The sequence below is a fragment of the Leucoraja erinacea genome, chromosome 12 (genome assembly GCF_028641065.1).
Source record: "Leucoraja erinacea ecotype New England chromosome 12, Leri_hhj_1, whole genome shotgun sequence".
Lineage (NCBI taxonomy): Eukaryota > Metazoa > Chordata > Chondrichthyes > Rajiformes > Rajidae > Leucoraja > Leucoraja erinaceus.
In genome coordinates, this window is record NC_073388.1 from 56473262 (window position 1) to 56496504 (window position 23243).

The 23243-nt window shown below is 44.9% G+C and overlaps 1 protein-coding gene across 2 annotated transcripts in view; it reads left to right on the plus strand.

Moving 5' to 3' along the window:
* The first annotated feature begins 624 nt into the window (after nt 1–624).
* LOC129702391 (androgen receptor-like) overlaps nt 625–23243 on the plus strand; it is a 215098-nt gene continuing 192479 nt past the window's right edge. For both annotated transcript variants that reach the window (XM_055644168.1, XM_055644169.1), the window contains exon 1: nt 625–3220. In XM_055644168.1, coding sequence (XP_055500143.1) covers nt 1905–3220 — 1316 coding nt within the window. In that variant the 5' untranslated portion in view covers nt 625–1904. The remainder of the gene's footprint in view (nt 3221–23243) is intronic.

A 23243-nucleotide genomic window follows, 5' to 3' on the forward strand; every position in this document is an offset into this window, starting at 1 on the left:
TTGACAAGAGGCTTCTGGGACATGCAGAAATAATCATTATTTACAGTAACACAATCTGCATGATTTTGTAGAAACCCAGCTACCATTAAACAATCAAAATAATATGTAATAATTGATCTCTGTTCTACAGAAATCAAATATGTGGAAGAGCCAGTTTGTGGTTGACTAACAGAAGGCATTACCATTCCTTCAAATATCTATAATCCTCAATTTAATAAACTATTCCACATCAGTGATTTTAATAAAGCCTTCACAAAGTAAGCAAAATTAGCTTTTTCCAGGGATATGAACAATGTGTTTAGATTCAAGTGCCAAACACACTTTAAAGTCAAGCCAATTGAGTCACCCACCCCAACATTTAATCAATAAAAGCAGCCATCTCAAACGTTTGAGTTAAATGGTTCCAAGGTTTGCAATATTTTTAATGTCTGCAAAATATATTGAAACAATTCGATCTCTTCTGGGATGTGGAATATTACCATGTAACTTTAATATATCTACTGCGCTTGCCTGTGTACAAATGTGTTTGATTCTTTCGCTTACACATATACTCTTGATTGACGCAGCTATTTTGGCTGAGCCCCAAGGTCTCAAAACGTAGCGTCAACACTTTCAATTGCCAGATGCACTCAGTAGCTCAGAGAAGGCGCAGATCGAACGCTGCTTTGCTATCACAGCACGCACACCTGAATTTGACAAAATGGTTGCAATCTGATCACTAAAGTCGGATACCACTAAATTAAAAAAGGCGCCGTGCAAATAACATCCAAGGAATATTTTACAAATCGATGGAAATCAGAGCGCCGAAGTCGAGCTGCATTATCTGAGAGTGCTAAGTGGGACAGAAAGTTTGCGATTCTTTGCAGTGCCAATTTTGTGGGACTTTGCTGGATTAGTGCACTGCAGCTGTGTTTTCGCAACAAGGGACAGGCAAAACTGGACTTTGCATTACGTTGCAAGTGAGTATTTATGCAATTAACGATAAGGTGAACACCACGAAAAAAAATAGCTGTTGAGCTCCGCACGACCTCCCGAGAATCTCATTGCTCTCGCTCCCACATGTTGGAAACCCCGCTCTCCTATCCCCGGGAATAGTTTACTCCTGATCTGTTTCAGTTGAAACTAGTGCTTAAAAGAAAAAGGAATCCAAACACTTGTTGTTTGTAACAGCGGATCGTGTTTACTGTACGTCTCCTATGGCCGCTTTTTTGAGTAATTGTTACTGAAACTAACCGAGTGAAATTGAACTGCGGAATCAGCGTCGGACAGCATATCTAGGGAACCACGACGTTCCACCGTGCCGGGCAGAACGAGTTTCGTCCCTGCATTTAATCAATTGAAACAAGAATACGACTGTCATTGAACGTCTGCTGGGATTGCAACGGGGACAACGTCGTGCAATTGAAATCGGAAAGCTACCTACTACCGAATTCAGCCTCTCTTAAAAAGTGTTTCGCCAATAATTTGAAAACGGAGAGCAGGCAAATATATACGATTGCAGTGCAAATAACGTGTCACGGATGTGAGAAGGCGGAGTTAATATATGGGATCGTACAGTGTTGACGTGAAATGAAAGAATTTAACACGTTTAAAATTTGGCCATGAGTGGAAAAAAAAGTAATGCTGGCAGCTCCCGCTGATTGCAATAAAACTCTGTACGTAGTCTCGTATTTTTGAGAGCTATGAAAAACTCTTAAGTGCGCTCGAGGAAAAAATGAATCAAGTAACGGGATTGTGAACATTGCCTTTTTAATTTGCAGCTCTCCTACATTGCTTTCTACTAAATGCATTTTGGAAGAAGTCCTGCGGTGTTTGCATTTTGACAAAAAACGAGAGGAGATCGTAACTTTGCAAGATATAGATATTGTACTGTACACACAGACAAGACAGATAAGGAGAACACAATGGAGACGGAGAGCCTGTATGGCAATTACAACGCGGGGCCCGGCTTGGAACCAGTCAGCTTGCAGCGGCAGGGGGCGGTGTTCGAGAGCGTGTTCCACGCGGCGTGCGCGCGGGAGCCCGGGCATGCGGGAGCGCGCGACCCGGCGGGCGGCCACGAGGCGGCGGGCACGCGCGACCCCGGCGGCGGCAACAACAGCAGCAGCGGCGGCTTTGGCGCCTTTTGCGGAGACGACGTGGCCGCGTGCCGCCAGAGCGGCGCCATCTTGAGAGAGGAGGACGGGGCCGGCGCGCCGCGGCCTTTCGTCGTCCGCACCATCTTCAGCGCTTACCCGCCCAGCGACAAGGTCCGTGCCTACCACTGCGACTTCCAGGAGCGGGAGCTGGCGAGTGAGTACTCGCCCGAGGCCGACTTCAGCGGCAGCTGCTCGTACTCGTTGACAAGCGACACCGCCCGCGAGCTCTGCAAAGCCGTCTCGGTCTCCATGGGCCTCAACGTGGACAGCAACGAGCTAGGAGAGCTGCAGTCGGCGTACACTAGTCAGGGCAAAATGGACTGCATGTTTGCTTTCCCTCAGGCTAACGGCACGGCGGGGCTCGACGCCGAGGCCGCTGTCTCCGACCAGTCGAGTCCCGGGGCCCAGAGCCGGAGGATGTCCGGCAGGATGGAGGTGGCAGACGAGCTGGACGCGGCCACCGAGGCGTTCGCCGTCGACTTCGAGGTGGTTCAGCCGCGCAGGGAAACGGCCTGTGGCGGTGGCCTGGCCGAGGAGGCGGCAGCCAGGGCCGCTGAGGCCAAATCCACGAGTGGCGAAAGCCAGGCGGCTGAGTTCCCCGACAAAGGTCACAAGCACTGCTCCTTCGGCAGAGTCCTCCGCAACTACGGGTCCGGGCCGTCTCCCTCGGAGGGGAGCTCCATGTACAACCTGTCGAGCAGAGCCGGCTTCAGGGAGGACGAGAATTGCGCCCTGAACGGCGGCGACCAGTTCGCTGCGGCGACCAATTTCAAAATCAAGATTGAGGAGCCCGACACGGTGGACAACCGCGATGCATTTGGTTCCCAGTGCAGGTACTCTGACTGCGCCGGCAACCCCTTCTATGGCTCTCCGCCGTCCTGGCGTTATGTCGAGAAGGGGAGCTTGGACAACGACTACGGCGTTTCCCCCGACTATCCAAGGAAAAGTTTAGCGCTTCGCGAGAACGTTATGGCCCCTGAATCGTGGTACTCAAGTGCGCTGCTGGACAGGGGACCGCATCAACCCTCATGCCATATTAAAAATGAAATGGATAACTGGATCGATGGATACTATAACATACGGTAAGTCTTTTGTCAATTGTATTAATTGGTGCGAGATGGGGGATGTTAAATTGGCATTACAAATTTGACGATTGTGGAAATCACCGGTGAAGATTTGAATTTTAAAGTGGACGATTGCTGTTGGTTGAGCATCCGCACTCGGAGGCATTAATATGGTTTAAAACTCGTATCCTTGGGTTTAACGTGCTAGGAATGTGTATTATAATATGTTAATGTCGGCTTCTTCAGACTATAATATGTTAATGTCGGCTTCTTAGATTTTGCTGTAGTTAAAATCTCTAGAATAATCCATGAAATTTACTGAGCAGTTATGTCCAGATAATAGCAGATTAATGCAGAAAAATAGATGTCTTCTTTTGGTAGGAAGAACGTGGAACGGCACAGTGTACTAAAAGGCAAACGTTTAAAAGGGATACAACACTGGCGCTCCAAGTAGTGCAACTGTCGCAGTTCCAGTAATCCGCGTCTAGCGTGGTGTTTGTCTAATATTCTTCCGTGTCTCAGACAATGGCTAGTTGATCGGGTAAACGGTTTTGTAAATTACTCCTACTTTGAATGGGTGGAAGAATCGGGGTTGAGTTGTGTAAGAGAACAAGTTGAGAAAAAGGGATGGATGACAGGGCATCTATTAAGCTAGGTGGCTATTAAACTGGCATAGGTATTCTATACTTTATAAATAAAATGTAAAGCAAGTTATGATGAGCGTTTTGATAAAACTCTGATTTGGCCAGAGTATTTTATCTATTTCTGGAATAATGTAAAGGCCTTAGAATGCAGAAGAGGTTGGTGATAATGGTTCCAGGTATAGTGAACTTAAGTTGCAAAGATAAATTGGACAATTTGCACATGTTCATGGAGCAGAGGAGGTCATTCTGGTGTCTGGTAGAGATGCTTCAAATCAGGAACAGAAAGACACAAAGTGTTGGAATCATTTATTTATATGCATCCTCCATTATTTTTTTTTAAAGAGAAATTGCCCTGTTTTATTGGGATAAGTTGCGGTAATTTGTTTTATATATTCTTTAACTAGAATGTGTAAATGAATGTTATTTGGTGTTCAAAAGAAGGCACAAAGTGCTGGAGTAACTCAGCAGGTCAGACAGCAACTCTGGAGAACATGGATAGGTGATGTTTTAGGCTTGGACCCTTCTTCAGACTCAAGCACTTTGTGTCTTCTTTTGTAAACCAGCAACTTCATTTAGTGTACAGTAGATTGTGGTTAGTTTTGTGCCCCACCACATTGCAGTTCAATTGTTGAGTTGTTTTCAACAAATACTATTTAGCAGCGACAAATATTTTGTTCTGTTTATGTATATACTAAAGCAGCGACAAATATTTTGTTCTGTTTGTGTATATGGGAAATTAACTGTGAACTGGAATATATTTTACTAAATAAAGCAGATGCAAAACATTACAGTTTGATTGTGAATTTGGCTATATTGAAGCTGTAGGTTATCTGCATCCTGGTGACTTTTGCATAAGTGGATACTTTTCATATGTTACTGTGATTAAATATTTTTGCATTGAGAGATAGCACACATAAACAAGTGCTTGGTCTACCTGACCTTGAACTATAACATCAAAGAAAAATGGTGCTTATGAAAACCTCTGAATTTTCAAGATATATTTTACATATAGGTGGAAGGAGAATCATTGCTAACGTTTTAGGTTGATGGTCCAGGTTCTGATGAAAAATCTAAATCCCATTTCAAAATATGCCTATATAGAATCAGATTTGAATTGGTATATTGTGATATATTTAAGGGTGCAATGGAAATCCTTAATTAATGAAGGTCTTGGAGTGAATAGTATACATGGTAATGAAGAATAGTACTGATGATGCAATTAAAGATACATCTGAAGTACAGGTGCACAACCTTTTATCCGAAGTTCCAAATAACAAAAAGCTCCGAATAGCGGACATTTTTCGGTCCTTGAAGAAAGGTCCTTGAAGACGTTCACCGAGGGCGGCCCGCAGAGGTGACAGCGGAACCTCCGGTCGGTCCTCGAAGAAAGGGGAACTAAATCCCCATTCATAAAAGAGAAGGTGAGGGTATATTGCGCGGGAGGGTTAATAATTGACAATCTGCTGCTGCCTGCCCGCTGAGTTAAAAAGTTCCCACGGTAGACTCGCGATACACAGTGTATCGTGAGTCTTGCGTGGGAACTTTTTAACTCAGCGGGCAGGCAGCAGCAGATTGTCACTCCCTTCAGTTTCACCCCGCCTACACCCCTCTGCTTCCACGCCATGTGTGTGACCCCTTCCCTCCCCGCCCATTGCACCGGCGCGGGGGCTTTGCACTGTCTTCACGTCGGAGTTGCCAGTAGGTCAGTGCCAGTCACCGGAGACGTCAGGACCAACGGGACACCGGCCCCCAGGCCCACTGCAAGCACGGAGATCCCAGAGACCCACAGCCAGCAGCAGCCCAGCCCCGTTCCAACTCCAGAGGAACATGCTCCCCATAGGGACAGAAGCTGATGGTGTGCAAGGTACGTCTTGTTCTTGGGGTTGCGGATGAGGGGGTGCAGCTCGGGCTGTGACGTCTCCGGCCACCCCCCCTGTACAGGAGCTGAGACTGGGAACTGTGGGGTTGTTTGCAGTTGCAGAGGGATGGGGCAAGGGCGGTACAGTTCCCAGTCTCAGCTCCATTCCAGGGGGGTGGCCGGAGACGTCAGGACCAACGGGAAACCGACTGCAAGCACGGAGATCCCAGAGACTCACAGCCAGCAGCAACTCTAGCCCAGCCCCGCTCCAACTCCAGAGGAACCTGAGTTGCGGATGAGGGGGCGCAGCTCGGGCTGTGGGGGAACTGCCACTTGTCGCTGTATAGGCGCATCGGGGAGCGGGTTTTTGTTGTCCTGACGTCTCCGGCCACCTCCCTGGACAGGAGCTGAGAGACGTCAGGACCACCAGAAGCCGCTCCCCGATGGGCCGCTACAGCGACAAGTGGCAGTTCGCCCACAGCCCGAGCTGCGCCCCCTCATCGGGACACCGACCCCCAGGCCCACTGCAAGCATGGAGATCCCAGAGACTCACAGCCAGCAACAACTCTAGCCAGCCCCGCTCCAACTCCAGAGGAACCCGGGTTGCGGATGAGGGGGAACTGCCACTTTGTCGCTGTAGCGGCCCATCGGGGAGCGGATTCCTCTGGAGTTGGAGGGACAGGGAGACACAGCGGCTTTTGAGAATGGTGGGCAATCACTTCCAAAGTTCTGCCCACACAGTCAGTACACCTCTCCTACACTTGTCTCCCGCACTAAGATCATCTCGCAGAGAATGATCCCAGCCTAACCTCCCTATTCTCTCCTATTCTGCAAGAAAAAACTACATTGAAGACTCAAACTCGCGATCGAGTAACTGCCGGGATCGAGGCGCAAACTCACGACCTTGCGGATATGAGCCGAGCTCTCTACCACTGCGCCAGCCGTTAAAATCTACGCTAGAAATCTTCCATTCCGAAAGCCGAAAAATTCTGAATTACGAAAAGTGTCTGGTCCCAAGGCTTTCGGATAAAAGGTTGTGCACCTGTAGTGGAAAATAAAAAGCAAAGTGCAATGACAGAATAACTGAATGAGGGAGTTAGGATGTGACAGCTCCTCTGGGAAGGGGGTGTGAAAGATGTGATTAGTTCAGGAGTCTGTTCAATGTCTGGATGTCTGGGCTTTCAAGCTCCTATATATTCTCCTAGAACAAAGGTTAAGGTAATAATGCCAGCCATCCTTGATGATACTTCCAGCCTTCTCTAATGCACCATGAAGATGGACTGTATGGAAGACTATTGACTATTCTATTCTATTGACTATGGAAGAGCATGATGAGCCTGTGATGTGCTGTGTTCAGGTGGTAAAGAGCAGAAGAATTGTCAAACTTCATGTTTTTTGGCTTCTCCAGTGCTATTAACACCATCCAGCCTGCACTACTAGGGAGAAAACTGACGAAGATGCGGGTGGATGCTCCATTGGTGTCCTAGATCACTAACTACCTGACTGGACGACCACAATATGTCGGGTTACAGAACTGTATCTCAGACATAGTAGTGAGCAACACGGGCTCCACAGGGGAAGGTCCTCTCTCCCTTCCTGTTCACCATCTACTACACCTCGGATTTCAGATATAACTCGGACTCTTGCCACCTGCCGACGTTTTCAGGTGACACTGCAATTGTGGGCTACATCGGTGAGGGAGGAAAGCTGAATGCTGGGGTGTAGTCAACGACTTTGTTGAGTGATGTGGGCTGAATCACCTGCGGCTCAACACGGACAACACTAAGGAGTTAGTGGTGGACTTCAGGAGGAGAGGAATGTGCAGTTTACCAGGGTGTGCAAATACAGAGTGCAGAGTGTAGATGGACAGTAAACTGGACTGGTCCAGGAACAGCTGAGGCCCTGTACAAGAAGGGACTGCCGGCTTTACTTTTTGAGAAGGCCAAAAGAAGCTGCAGATGCTCTACCAATCGGTTGGAGCCAGTGCCATCTTCTTCGCTGTAGTGTGCTGGGGCAGCAGGGCGAAGGCCTTCGGACGCCAATAGGATTAACAAACTCATCAAGAAGGCTGACTATCCTGGGGGCGGAGTTGGATTCATGGGAGGTGGTCTTGGAGAGGATGCTCCTCAAACTGTGGAGTATTTTGGACAATACAGCTCATCGCCTCCATGACACACTGGTCAACCTGAGGAGTACCTTTAGCAACAGACTGGTTCCACGAAAATGGAGTACAGAGAGCTACAGAAGATCCTTCTTCCCTGTGGCTATCAAACTGTACAACTCCTCTCACTTCTGTCGTGGGGTAGACTGACCCCCCCCCCCACCCCCAAATCTTTGCACATCCCCGATCCTTTCCATTCGTCACTTTAATATTATGTCATGTATTTTGTGTTTTATGACTGTTGGCAGGTCAATTTCCCTCCTGGGATTAATAAAGTTCTATCATATCGGATACTAAGTTGAGGAAACATTCTACGGTTCATCAGTAGAAGTTCAAGGGAATCCCCATGGAGAAGCCTAATCTCTTATGAGACGCCCAAAAATATGAAAATGCTGATGCACAAAATGAATGAAAAATTTAAAGAATTATTATCAATTTGTGGCACTTGAATGTTCATTTTGCAGCTGAAAATGGTTTTGTTCTGAAGTTGGATTTAGGATGCTGTGCTTCAGGAATCTAGCTTCCTCACTGGCACTTGTACACGGCAAAGTAGACTAATGTTTGGTATGTTATTAATCTGATAGCAAATTAGAATAATCACTTTTTTATTTTACATAATTGGAACAATCAGTACTTTATCTAATTTCAGAAGCAGACTATAAAATTCCGCTCTGTGTTGCCTGTTATTTGATCACAAAGCAGGGTGCACGTCTGTGCACCTTTACCATGCTTTGTGCAATCTAATGTTCATAAGGGAGACTGTCTGTCACTAGCCCATCTGGAGAAATGTAGATCAGCATCAATTTTCATGCAATGCTGAAGTGAGAAGAGAGATTGCTGTAAATACTCAGTTAGGCGACATGAGTAGACAAAAGTAAACTTCTTAGGATGATGACCTTTCATCACAATGTCGACCTGAGTGATTAACTTTCTCTTTTCATAGATTTTTCAACTAATTATAGAAATTTACTGATATTTGATGTTTAGAAGCCTTTGGAGCTTGCTTAAGAGGTTTAGAAGCAGTGCTTTGAAGAATACACACCTAAACTTTACTGGAAACCGAAATAACCCTTTGGTGGTTACTTTTGGTTTGGTGCAAAATAGAAAAATATTGTGAAAGGCCTGTAAGCAGCATTTCATGCTGGTAGAGAGAGAAAGGCTCCCCAAGAGGCCTCATTCCAAAATGTCCTTGGAACCTGCTATCTTGAATTGACCTAATGGGTGGCATTTTTGTAAAGGTGCTCCACAAAGCATGTCACATGCCATAGGTGATGAGCAGGGTTGGAACCATTTCATCTAAGTGAGGGAGGAAGTCGATCTAACTTTCTTGCCATCTTTCCAGTAATTGTTAGAGATAATAGTAACATTTAACACTTTGTAAAACACCAGCGCATTAGGAGAAAATGGGAGGCTCTGAACTCGAGGAGAGCGGAATTTGGGTCCAGAGTGTAGGAGACTCAATGAACATGACATTTTACGGGGATTACTGACTTCCAAAGGAATTCTGAGTGTGGTACTTGGCATGATAAACTAGAGGGCAATGTCCATGAACTGACATGTGGCTTTGAAGCTTAGCTGTAAGTAAAGGTTTTGTTTTGATCAATCACTTGATGAGGTTATCACCAACAATGCCATTGAATGTTGATTCCCTGTTGCCTTCGAAAGGGTGATCTTGAATTACTGTATTCATGTTGTGAAGGTTTTCCATTGTGCCATTAAACAACAATTGACAGCATTTTTTTGTAAGATCAATGATCTGTTTGTCAAGTAATATGGGTCTTCAGGGGGATATGTAGCTGGTTGCACATTCTCTCCTGCCTCCTGTCTTTGCCTAGGTCCTCTGAAGTTTGTAGATTGGTTGTTTGAATGTGCTATGGGATAGAGTCTAGTAACAAAGGTGATTTGATCAGTATTGCAGTACATTTTGTAAAAATACACACAATGGAGACCCAAGAATCTGTAGATGCTGGAATCTTGACCAAAAAACATAGCGCTGGATAAACTCTGAATCGGGCTGCATCAGTGGAGGGCAATGTTTTGGGTGGGGATCCATCTTTAAACTGATAAGACGCAAGAATGTGCAGTTATCCAAGTCTTGGCAGCATGTAGACATATACCTCTTCGAATTGTGAATTCTATCTATTCCAGTTCTGACTATTATGGTGATGGGCAAGATCCTGATGAGCACACTGAAACGGATGGATTTTGGTGCATTGGCTGGAGGGTCTCCAGAGGTTATTTTCTTGGGGTCCTATTGTGACACGTACCCTAAGGTTTCGCAGGTCAACCTAAGGTCAAAGGCATTCTGTCTCGCGTCACTTCTGGAAGTCTCATGTTTATCTGGACTTCCAGAAGGCTTTCAACAAGGTCCCACATAAGAGATTAGTATACAAACTTAAAGCACACGGCATTGGGGGCTCAGTATTGATGTGGATAGAGAACTGGCTGGCAAACGGGAAGCAAAGAGTAGGAGTAAACGGGTCCTTTTCACAATGGCAGGCAGTGACTAGTGGGGTACCGCAAGGCTCAGTGCTGGGACCCCAGCTATTTACATATATATTAATGATCTGGATGAGGGAATTGAAGGCAATATCTCCAAGTTTGCGGATGACACTAAGCTGGGGGGCAGTGTTAGCTGTGAGGAGGATGCTAGGAGACTGCAAGGTGACTTGGATAGGCTGGGTGAATGGGCAAATGTTTGGCAGATGCAGTATAATGTGGATAAATGTGAGGTTATCCATTTTGGTGGCAAAAACAGGAAAGCAGACTATTATCTAAATGGTGGCCGACTAGGAAAAGGGGAGATGCAGCGAGGCCTGGGTGTCATGGTACACCAGTCATTGAAAGTAGGCATGCAGGTGCAGCTGGCAGTGAAGAAAGCGAATGGTATGTTAGCTTTCATAGCAAAAGGATTTGAGTATAGGAGCAGGGAGGTTCTACTGCAGTTGTACAGGGTCTTGGTGAGACCACACCTGGAGTATTGTGTACAGTTTTGGTCTCCAAATCTGAGGAAGGACATTATTGCCATAGAGGGAGTGCAGAGAAGGTTCACCAGACTGATTCCTGGGATGTCAGGACTGTCTTATGAAGAAAGACTGGATAGACTTGGTTTATACTCTCTAGAATTTAGGAGATTGAGAGGGGATCTTATAGAAACGTACAAAATTCTTAAGGGGTTGGACAGGCTAGATGCAGGAAGATTGCTCCCGATGTTGGGGAAGTCCAGGACGAGGGGTCACAGCTTAAGGATAAGGGGGAAATCCTTTAAAACCGAGATGAGAAGACCTTTTTTTCACGTAGAGAGTGGTGAATCTCTGGAACTCTCTGCCACAGAGGGTAGTAGAGGCCAGTTCATTGGCTATATTTAAGAGGGAGTTAGATGTGGCCCTTGTGGCTAAGGGGATCAGAGGGTATGGAGAGAAGGCAGGTACGGGATACTGAGTTGGATGATCAGCCATGATCATGTTGAATGGCGGTGCAGGCTCGAAGGGCCGAATGGCCTACTCCTGCACCTAATTTCTATGTATCTATGTTTAGATTAAGACTGTTAGGAGATCTGGAGCCAGGTCATCTCCACAGAACAATTGAGCTCTGAGAAGATTACTGATGAGTAAATGGTGTTCAATAACACTATCAGGGGCATGTTGTTATTGTGCTTGAGATTAGGCTGGCCCGTCTGTATTGCATTTGTCCTTTTTATGGACACACTGGTAAGATAAATGTGTGTTACAGCTACACAGGAACAGTTTGGCTTGGGTCATTCATTGTTCTAAAGTACATTTTTAGCAGCATTGCTGGGCTATTGTTATTTCGCAAAGCCATTGCTGTATCTAGTATAATTTTAATATTATGTAAAATTTATTGAATTCCATGAACACTGGCCTCTTGATATATTTTGACTGTTATGGGCATGTCCCACTTTGGCGACTCTATAGGCGACTGCAAGTGACTAGTTTTAATGTAATTCTCCTATGACATCTGGCGACAACCTACGACAACACCCACGTCAACCCACGACAGCAAAAAATGTCGCCAAAAAATTATTCATCATGTTAAAGAGTTTGTGGCAGTCGCCTGTAGTCACCCAAAAAATCGCCTAAGTGGGACAGGTCCTTTAGGTTGTGGTTTTGAGTGATAGCGATCGCTAATGGAGGATTTGTGGTACTATTGATTAATTTTAAACCAAGAAAGACATCTCCAAATGCCTGCACGTAGGAACAACCTAGTCTACAAATGGATCCTCAACTATTTGAGCCAAAGACCACAATCAGTCGCACCCTACATGATAATTCTCATGACACTGGTCCTCTGCAAGGATTTGTTCCCAGCCCCTAACTATACTCCCTGGACCCTCACGAATATGTTGCCTAATTTTGCTCTTGCTCCATTTAGAATTTTGCAGGTAACACCAGCATAGATTCAAACAATGACAAGACAGAGTTCAGAAAGAATAGAGGAGCATAGTAAAATGGTGTCAAGACCTGTTCCTCAATGTCGGTAAAATGAAGGAGCTCGTCATTGACTTCAAGAAATGGGGTGATGTACATGCACCAGCATAAACAGTAGTAAAGTGGGGATGGTTAAGAATTTCAGCTTTTTGAGCATAAATATCGCCAACATTTTCCTAGATCAGCCACATTGATGCTACATCCAAAAAAGCACACTAAAGCCTCTACTTCCTCAGAAAACTAAGGAAATTGTCATGTGACCAATTCCTACTTTTCTGCTGTACCATCACTGGAGTTATAAGCATGTTATAACGGTAGTTATAAAAGGCTGAAGTTATAAAAGCATGAAAGCACATACCTCCAGATTCAGGAACAGATTCATCGCCGCTGCCATTAGACCAGTGAGCGAACCTTTCTTAAATTAACGGTGTAGCCCAATCTCTTCCACTCTTACCACGTTCTGACCTTTGCACTTTTGTTTTTTAATCTGCAGCTGTAACACTATACACATTGATAGGTTTTCTCTTTGCACTGTTGTACATGTGTGTATGCCTTGATGGTACAGGTGCACAACCTTTTATCCGAAAGCCTTGGGACCAGACACTTTTCGTAATTCAGAATTTGTCGGTCTTCGGAATGGAAATTTTTTAGCGTAGATTTTAATGGCTGGCTCAGTGGTAGAGTGCTTGGATCGAATCCGCAAGGTCGCGAGTTTGCGCCTTGATCCCGGCAGTTACTCGGTCGCGAGTTTGAGTCTTCAATGTCGTTTTTTCTTGCAGAATAAATGTCTGTATGAAATGCAGTGTGTTGAATGAATTCCTGAATTTGTAAATGTGCCCGTAGCATTGAATCACCTCTCGCACTCATGTCACCCTAGCGGGGCTACATGCCCTTGGGCGGCCTAGCTCGGGGATTCTTGAATCCCCGAGCTAGGTCGCGAGTTTGCGCCTCGATCCTGGCAGTTACTCGGTAGCGATTTTGAGTCTTCAATGTAGTTTTTTCTTGCAGAATAAATGTTTGTATGAAATGCAGTGTAGGAGAGGTGTACTGACTGTGTGGGCAGAACTTTGGAAGTGATTGCCCACCAGTCTAAAAAGCCGCTGTGTCTCCCTGTCCCTGGGATAGCAGGGGGCGATCAAACAGCATAATACCCCCCTCCCCCTCCAACTCCAGAGGAATCCTCTCCCCGATGGGCCGCTACGGCGACAAGTGGCAGTTTGCCCACAGCCCGAGCTGCGCCACCCCAAGAACAAGAAAGACGTACCTTGCACACCATTAGCTTCTGCCCCTACGTGTTCCTCTGGAGTTGGAGCGGGGCTGGGCTGAGTTGCTGCTGGCTGTGAATCTCTGGGATCTCCGTGCTTGCAGTGGGCCTGGGGGTCGCTGTCCCGTTGGTCCTGACGTCTCCGGCCACCCCCCTGGACTGGAGCTGAGACTGGGAACTGTACCGCCCTTGCCCCCTCCCTCTGCAACTGCAAACAACCCAACTCTCCTGCAAGGGCGGTACAGTTCCCGGAGGATAGCAGGTGGCCGGAGACGTCAGGATCAACAGGAACCAGCTCCCCGATGGGCCCCTACGACGCCCCGAGCTGCGCCCCGTCATCCGCAACCCAGGTTCCTCTGTAGTTGGAGCGGGGCTGGGCTGCTGCAGGCTGTGGGTCTCTCGGTTCTCCGTGCTTGCGGTGGGCCTGCTGGTCGACGTCCAATTGGTCCCGACGTCTCCGGTGAGTGCACTGCCCTGCTGCCATCGCCGACGTGAAGACAGTACAAAGCCCCCGCGCCGGTGCAATGAGCGGGGAGCTGGAGAGGGGAGGGAAGGGGTCACACACATGGCCGGGAAGCAGAGGGGTGTAGGTGGGGTGAAATTGAAGGGAGCGACAATCTGCTGCTGCCTGCACGCTGAGTTGAGAAGTTCCCACGCAATATACCCTCACCTTCTCTTTTATGAATGGGGATTTAGTTCCCCTTCGAGGACCGACCGGAGGTTCCACTGACACCTCTGCGGGCCGCCCTCGGTGAACGTCCTGTCTCCCTGTCCCTGGGATAGTAGGGGGCGATCAAACAGCACAATACCCCCCTCCCCCTCCAACTCCAGAGGAATTCGCTCCCCGATGGGCCGCTACGGCGACAAGTGGCAGTTCGCCCACAGCCCGAGCTGCGCGACCCCAAGAACAAGACGCCCCTTGCACACCATCTGCTTCTGCCCATACGTATTCCTCTGGAGTTGGAACGGGGCTTGGCTGGAGTTGCTGATCTGGGATCTCCGTGCCTGCAGTGGGCCTGGGGGTCGGTGTCCCGATGAGGGGGCGCAGCTCGGGGAACGGCTTCTGGTGGTCCTGACGTCTCCGGCCAGTTTGCAGTTTTCCTCTGGAGTTGGAACGGGGCTGGGCTGCTGCTGGCTGTGGGTCTCTGGGATCTCCGTGCTTGCAGTGGGCCTGGGGGTCGCTGTCCCGTTGGTCCTGACGTCTCCGGTGACTGGCACTATGCTGCTAGCATCGCCGACGCAAAGCCCCCGCGCCGGTGCAATGAGCGGGGAGCTGGAGAGGGGAGGGAAGGGGTCACACACATGGCCGAGAAGCAGAGGGGTATAGGTGGGGTGAAACTGAAGGGAGCGACAATCTGCTGCTGCCTGCACGCTGAGTTAAAAAGTTCCCACGCAAGACTCACGATACACTGTGTATCGTGAGTCTACCGTGGGAACTTTTTAACTCAGCGGGCAGGTAGCAGCATATTGTCAATTATTAACCCTCCCGCGCAATATACCCTCACCTTCTCTTTTATGAATGGGGATTTAGTTCCCCTTTCTTCGAGGACCGACCGGAGGTTCCGCTGTCACCTCTGCGGGCTGCCCTCGGTGAACGTTTTCAAGGACCTTTCTTCAAGGACCGAAAAAATGTCCGCTATTCGGAGGTTTTCGTTATTTGGATCTTCGGATAAAAGGTTGTGCACCTGTACGTCTCCATGGTACGATTTGACTAAATAGCATGCAATTTTTTTTTAAATTGTACCTTGATACATTTACAATAATAACCCAAATCCAATAACAAAGCAATGAGTGAGATACCTAAACAATTTTTATCACCTAGAAATAAAACTAAACAGCAAAATCATTGGGGTGAAAGGCTGACCAGTTCCCTGAATTTGATGACTTTTCTAGGGCCTTGTTAGATATGGATTAGGTATACTGAAATGTACTGGATTTTGGAAAACTATAAATCAGTAAAACTGTATACTATTCAAGGGAAAAAAAGAGCCAGAAAGAAAACCAAAGTCCTGTTACACCAGTACTCAGTTATTGTAAAGCTGCTACAACTCTTTACTGAGGAGGTAATAGCAAATTGTTTAGGACACTAAGACATTCAGGCAGAGTAAACATGACTTTATAAATAGAAAATTGTTGTTGACAATTTCGTGGGATTGCTTTGGGGATGTAACCAGGTAAATAAAGTGAGTAAGTGTATAGTATATTTAGATTTCCAGAAGTCATTCATTGTGGTGCCATATGAAAGATTAATGTAAAAGATCAGTCAGAAGAAGGGTCTCAACGTCACCCACTCCAGAGATGCTGCCTGTCACGCTGAGTTACTCCAGCATTTTGTGTCTACCTAAAAAATTAATGCCTTGGGTAAGAGTGCACAGGATTGGGGTAAAAGGTTGATGTTTGGTGAACTGACTAAGCAAAAATATATAGATCATAGATACATAGAAAATAGGTGCAGGTGCATTTCTTGGCGGCCGCACGCGAGGTTTCGGCTTCAGCTGACCTGGTTGGTGACCGACTCCGAACTCCAGCAACAACAGGTGTGTCCGCCCCGAATCGTGGGGCTTGAATCGGCCCATTCACGGGTCCTTCCATCTCCCGGCGGGGGCTTCAAAATCGGGAGCCTCGATCACCTCGACACAGCAATTTGACCACGGGGCAATAGACGATGAAAAGCCCCGTGAACGGGCCAATTCAAGCCCCACGTTCTTTGTTCTTTGCTCCACGGATGTCTCCCTCCTCCAATCACTGTGCTCTATTCTCAGTCCCACCCCTCTACTTTCACCTCTGACAGACACATCCCTCCTCCAATCATCGCGCTGAATCATCATGGTCCCCCCCCCCCCCCCCCCCCCCCCCCCCCCTGCTGACTGACGTCTCTCTCATCCAATGATCATCAGTCCCAACCCCACTGTCTCGCGGAAAGCTGAGATTTCACCGAGTTTTAAATTCCGGGTCACGAAAAATGGGGGGTGATCGTCCCCCACCTCTCAAAACAGTTTGGGTAGGGGGGACCTGTTTCCCCCCCCGCCCCGGGATTTCCGCTCTTGTTTGAATGCATCGAGTTAGCCAACTTCCACTGCCTTCTGAGGCAGAGAATTCCACAAATTCACAACTCTCTGTGGGGAAAGAGTTATAGTCAGGAATAAATAGGTGATTTTTAAAAAATCGACAATAGTTTCGTCCTGCAGGAATTGGTACTAAGGTTTCACCTATTTACAGTCTATATTGATGAATCAAATTAGGTGAATGAGTGTACAGTAGCCAGATTTTTGCTGATACAAAATTAAGCGTGTTAACAAGTTGTGAGGAGGACACAAAAAAATCTGCAAAGTGCTAGGTGACAGGGAAAACTTTGACAGATGGGAAAATATGAGATTATTTAATTTGGATAGAAAAACGAAAGAGTAAATTATCACTGAAAATATGACTGCAAAATGCTGTGGTACAAAAGTATCTGGGATTCGTAGTGCGTGAAACAAAAGTTTTATACGGTCCACAAGAAAGCAAATGGAATGTTGACCATAGCAGCAAGGGTTGTGTGGTATAAAAATAAGGACGTTTTAACGCAACCTAATGAATCTGGTAAGACCACAGCTAAAGTACTGCATACAGTAGCAATGTTACAAAATTTTGAGATTTTAAAAATCAAGTCTGCAATTTATCCCATCAGATAAAGCATAAAAAGAAGTTTAATTTGACACGTAATTTACTTTCATATATCAAGTATTTAAATAGTTATGGCCATTTTCATACTCGGAAATTAGCATCTTGTTCCCTATTGATTTTCTATGGACATAACAAAAAAGCTATGATCGTGGACAGTCAAAAGCCCATAACTTTCTTAAAAATTAAAAGAACTAAATGAAATTTTCAGTTATCATAGATTGAAGCTTTCTGAAACAAATATAAATCAATCTTACTTGGATGACCTGAAATTAAAGCATATAATTAGTTAGTTACCCAATTGGAGCTAATTTCAAACTTCAATTACTAGATCTAAACATCTATCTATTTCTTAATAAATGATTAACATTTTTAAATAGCCTAAGTGTCCAAATAATATTCACAAATAATTCACAATAAAACATGATTTTTAAATCTCATTTACATTAATTTATAGGCCAAATGGAAGGAATTTAGTGTTCAATTGCATTAAATTAAAGTCAATTTAAATCAGCTTTCTAGTGGGTTCCTGTGAACGCGCTGGTTTACAACGTTCACATTGCGGTGGATTTGTACCCTCAAATGCCCAGAAAAATACTGTGGGATATAATGGGCCCAAAATGAGCTACTCGCAACTTTAAACTTTGTATAAAGGGATCTTAAGAAGCCCTTTTTAATGTAAAAATAAACAGCCTACCTTCTGTTGTCTGCTGTATGAGACCCTGCCGGTTGCCGGTGGTCGGGGGTATAGAGGTTAATTTTTAACCTACTATAACAATTATATAAAGCCTTTAAAACTAAAAATAGCTAAAGCGACAGAATATTCCAGCGATTTTCCGTTAATAATTAACTAGGCTGAACATCCTCGATTGGAACAGCCTAGGGAAAATAGCGTTTTAAAACCCGCCCCCCTCTAAACGGCGCCAAAATCGTGCACACGGGCTGGGACAGATTTTCAGCGACGCTTCAGGTAGGCTTTGCAACATACATACAGCTTTAGTCTCTGTATTTATTTAAGTAATGATGTGCTGCTTTGGGGGAATTAAGAGAAAATTAATTAGGTTGATCTGCAATAAGAATTAGCTGACATGAAGAGAGGTGTAGCAGGTTGGATCTATTCATTGGAATGTAAAAAAAAACATTGAGTATTGTTCAAGTTCAAGTGAGTTTATAGTCATGTGTCCCTGATAGGACAATTAAATTCTTCCTTTGCTTAGCACACAGAGCATAGTAGGCATTTACTACAAAACAGATCAGTGTGTCCATATACCACAATATAAGTATATACACACATAAACAAATAAACTGATAAAGTGTAAATAACAGATAATGGGCCACCAATAATCAGAGTTTTGTCCGAGCCAGGTTTAATAGCCTGATGGCTGTGGGGAAGTAGCTATTCCTGAACCTGGTTGTTGCAGTCTTCAGGCTCCTGTACCTTCTACCTGAAGGTAGCAGGGAGAGGATGGTGTGGCCAGGATGGTGTGGGTCTCTGATGATACTGCCAGCCTTTTTGAGGCAGCGACTGCGATAAATATCTGGGTTGATGGAAGAGTTGATGAATCGAGGATGTTTATCCCAATGGGGTCTTCTATAAATACAGGAATAGTATCAGAATAAGAAGTCACCAATTTAAGATAGAAATGAGGAGCCACAAGCAGTTTTTGGAATTCTCTACCCAAACGAGCCGAGAGGATAAAGTTATTGTGTATATTTATGGATAATGAATCTCCTTTTGAATTAATAGGAGTCATAAGCATGAAATGTAGTATGAAAGTGGCAATGAGATCAGAATTGAGTCGGCTGTCTTCTTACTGAATAGCAGAGTGGAGTGGCTAATTTATCTGTGTCTGCTACTGTGTCCAAAGATCCTATAGCAAGCAAGATAGTGCACTCCTGCTAAAACCAATGGGCTGAAGTGCAGTACGCAACGAAGTGGAACGTCAGCCTTTTCATCGGCCATTTCAGTAAACCCGACTTTGTATATCCCTCTCGCAGTGTAATCAACGTTGCGGGGGAATGGTTTGTGTGTGTGATATAGTGTTAGATTCATGATTCATAATTCTGTTATTTTTTATAAATGATTAATATGTTAATAAATTATAATTCTATTAATTTTCATTTTTAATGTTTTGAATTCAAAGCCCCAGGATTGGGATCGGACTGTGCAAGGGTGGAGGGGGCACTGAGGGCAAAGAGGCTGAGTAAAAGGGGAGACCTTTCCAATCCACGCTTCCCTCTTTCTGTCTCTGCTGTGCCTTTACAAAATTGGTTGTTTATTTTTTCCGCAAAAAGAGAAAGGCGGAGTGAGCTCTCGAGAGTAAGGGGCTGAGGCTTGCATCGACCGACCGAGCGAGTGTAGCCCAAGGAAAGTCCGCCTGCTCCCCACTCCTTCTGCCCCAACAAATAACAAATGGATGATCAGCCATGATCATATTGAATGCAGGCTCGAAGGGCCGAATGGCCTACTCCTGCACCTAATTTCTATGTTTCTATTCCCAGAAAAAACCCTGCTCCCTTTCAGAAGGTTTAACATGACACATGCATGTGCATGAATGCAGTTTTTGCTCTGAGAAAGTGGATAATTTTTATAATGGTTTGTAGCTCGAAAAAGGTTTTGATGGCCCTTTTTCTTCTAATATTTTGGTACGGTATTTCAGAATGTGAATTATATAGTATGCAGCTCAGACAGCCATTTGGCATAATCAGTCTAACCTTTATAGCCCAATCAATCTAACTTTTGTAAAATTGTACACCATGGACACACGCTATTCGACCCAGTTCATATATGCCGACTGTCGCACACCCTTATACATGAACTTCATCACACAGCATTTGAGTAGCAGGTACCCCTCTATACCTAAGCGACCACACTTCAAAGCAACCTACAGCCTTTTCTACCTAGGAGGATAAGGGCAGCACGGGAATGTCGGCAACAGATGACTCTTCAAATTGAGTGTAAATCCTGAAACTGCCTACTACATAATAAGATGTGATACAGAGTTTCAAATAAAAACATTGCCATTTACTTCTCCCTCCCCCCCCACCCCATGGATGGATGGTGTTTGCTCCGCTGAGTTCCACCAACAGTTTTTGCCGCACCAGGTACCAGTCTCTTGTGGGTCCACTCAACAGAATTGTTGGAGTGCCTTTACCAGATGGACTGCAATGGTTCAATCCTCGTGGCACCCCACTAATCACAGCCTTCCAAACTGCAAAATTACATGTTTACACCTGTTAGCACTTTTCTGTCAACTTACAGATATTCAGCTGACTTAAATGCATTGCTCTGAATAATGTATGTTCTAATTTAGTTAAATAATGTTTTCTGTCAAAGTTTATCAAAGGCCTTTTTAATGATCCAATATACCATGTTAACTGATTTGCCCTCACTTTATTTTGGTGGTTACAACCTCCATAAATCCTTGACGGGTTCATCAAACTTGTTTCTCTTATGTGAGTCCCAAGTAGTCCCTGGCTACTCCTATTATTATCTAAGATAGACAAAAATGCTGGAGGAACTCAGCGGGTGAGGCAGCATCGATGGAGCGTAGGAAATTTCCTTCGCTCCGTAGATGCTGCCTCACCCACTGAGTTTCTCCAGCATTTTTGTCTATCTTCGATTTTCCAGCATCTGCACTTCCTTCTTAAACCTATTATTATCTAAATGCCTTGTTACCATTTCCTTACTATTTTCTAGCATTTATCCTGCAACTCGTGTCAGACTGACTGGCCTGTATTTCACTATTTTTCCTCACTTGTTTTCTTTTTATAAAATGGTGGTATATCATTTGCTATTCCTATCTGTAGAAATTGTTTAAGATTTGTGGAATTCTGGAAGATGGCAAACAGTGCATACAAAGTCAGTAGTCTTCGAAACGTTAGGCCGCCAGCTCTAAAAATTGATAAATTCCCACTTAATTTTTACTAATAAACTTATACATCATATTATAGTTTATCTTTATAATTGTTCATACTTTATACTTTTTGATTGTGTATAACTAAGAAACTTGGTTAACAATTTAATTTTGTCACAAAATAATCATTAAAAGTTGCTTTGAGTTCCAGAAATGTCAATAACTATCTAGAATGCCATTTTGTTGCATGTTTAAAGGAAGATAAAATTTGACGAAGCTATGGCTAAAGAATTTAAAGTTTCTTTTTTAATTCATACTTGGCACGTGCATATTATTTGCAAGGTCAGTAATTGTTGTCCATTCTGAATAATCCTTGAGAAAGCCGAGCTAAAGCTGTTGTCTGCGTAATTGAGGTACATCCAAAGCGTCGTTGTAAGGACTTCCAGTATTTTGACAAAAACAGAGAACTTGCAGTATGTTCAAAGTTAAGATGTGGTGTAATTTGGAAGTGGTAATATTCTTTATTTATTTTCTGTCACCAACCTTTCTAGATGCAAGTGTGATCTGTTTTTTTTTAAACGCGCACACAGGAGTAATGGTTAACTACTGTGGGAAATCCTCCATTATATAAGTACTTCCTTTGGATCCTGAAAGAAAGTGATTGAGGAATGTTTAAATGATACCAAGCTTGTCGTAAACGAAGCATCAGTGATCCCTGCTCCTCGGTAAACATTGGAGATGTGGATAGCCTCTAGTAAGGACCTCCGTTAAATAGCAAACAAGGACTCGAGCTAAAATCCAGAAATGAAGTTGGAATAACTGTCCTTGACGTCAAGTCAGCATTTGACCAAGTGTGGCATCAGGAGTGCCAGCTAAACTGAAGTCATTGGGAATCAGCATGACATCCCTCTCTCTGCTGGTTGGAATCATACCTACCATAAAGAAAGATATTTGTGGTTGGAGGTCAATCATGAACCACAAGCCATTTCTGCAGAAATTCCTTGGGATAGTATCCTAGACCCAACCAACTTCAGTTGCTTCATCAATGACCTTCCTTTAATCGTAATGTCAGGTGGGATATTTACTGATGATTGCACAATATTCAGCATATTCATGTCAACTCCGATAGGAAAGTTATTTATCTCCAAATGAATAGCCAGGCCTGAGTTGATGGGTGACTAGTAACATTTATGCCACGCAAGGCAATAACCATATTCTACAAGAGAAAATCCATATTCTACAAGAGAAAATCCAGTATCTCCATATTCTACAAGATAACCATATTCTACAAGAGAAAATCCAGTCTCTCCCCTGACATTTATTTGCATTACCATCACTGAATCCCCCAATATCTTGATGGTTATGTTGACCAGATCTGAACTGGAATTGTCATATACACAGTGAGGCTACAACAGAAGATCAGATTTGATCTGCTTTTGTGGCCACGTTGTGTATATGGAACAGGAATCCTGCAGTGAGCAGCGTGCCTCCTCTAACTACCCAAAGTCTGTCCACCACCTGCAAGACACATGGCAGTGATGAAATACTCTTCATTTTCTTGATTGCATGTGGTTACAACAACAGTTAAGACACTCAGCACCATACATAGCAGTTGCTTGATGGGCACCACCAACAGACATTGGCAGCAGTTTGAACATCTACAGGATGCACTGCAGCAACTCGCTAAGGTTCCTTGCACAGCGCCTTTCAAACCTATAACCTCTCGCAGCTAGAAGGGTAGGGAATGCTATCACCATCACCTGGGAGTTGCCCTCCAAGCCACACAGCATCCTGGCTTGAAATGTATTGCCATTCTTTCACCACACTGAGTCAAAATACTGGGATTCTCGCAAACAGCATCGTGAATATCCCCACATTTGAAGGAGTGAAACAGTTCTAGAAGGCAGCCGAACGCCACCTTTTTAAAGGCATTTGGGGGTGGGCAAATACATGTCATCTCAGCCTGTGAACTCTACATCCTTTTCTTTTAAACACAGCTACTGTGGCAAAAATCTCCAAATTCACTAGCAAGGCCAGTATCAGTACTGTTGTCAGGTATTGAAGTCAGTATTATTTTCCAAACCAATATCTGCAGCATGGAGATTCTGATCATTCTTAACTAGTTCTTATGAGTAGTTATCACATT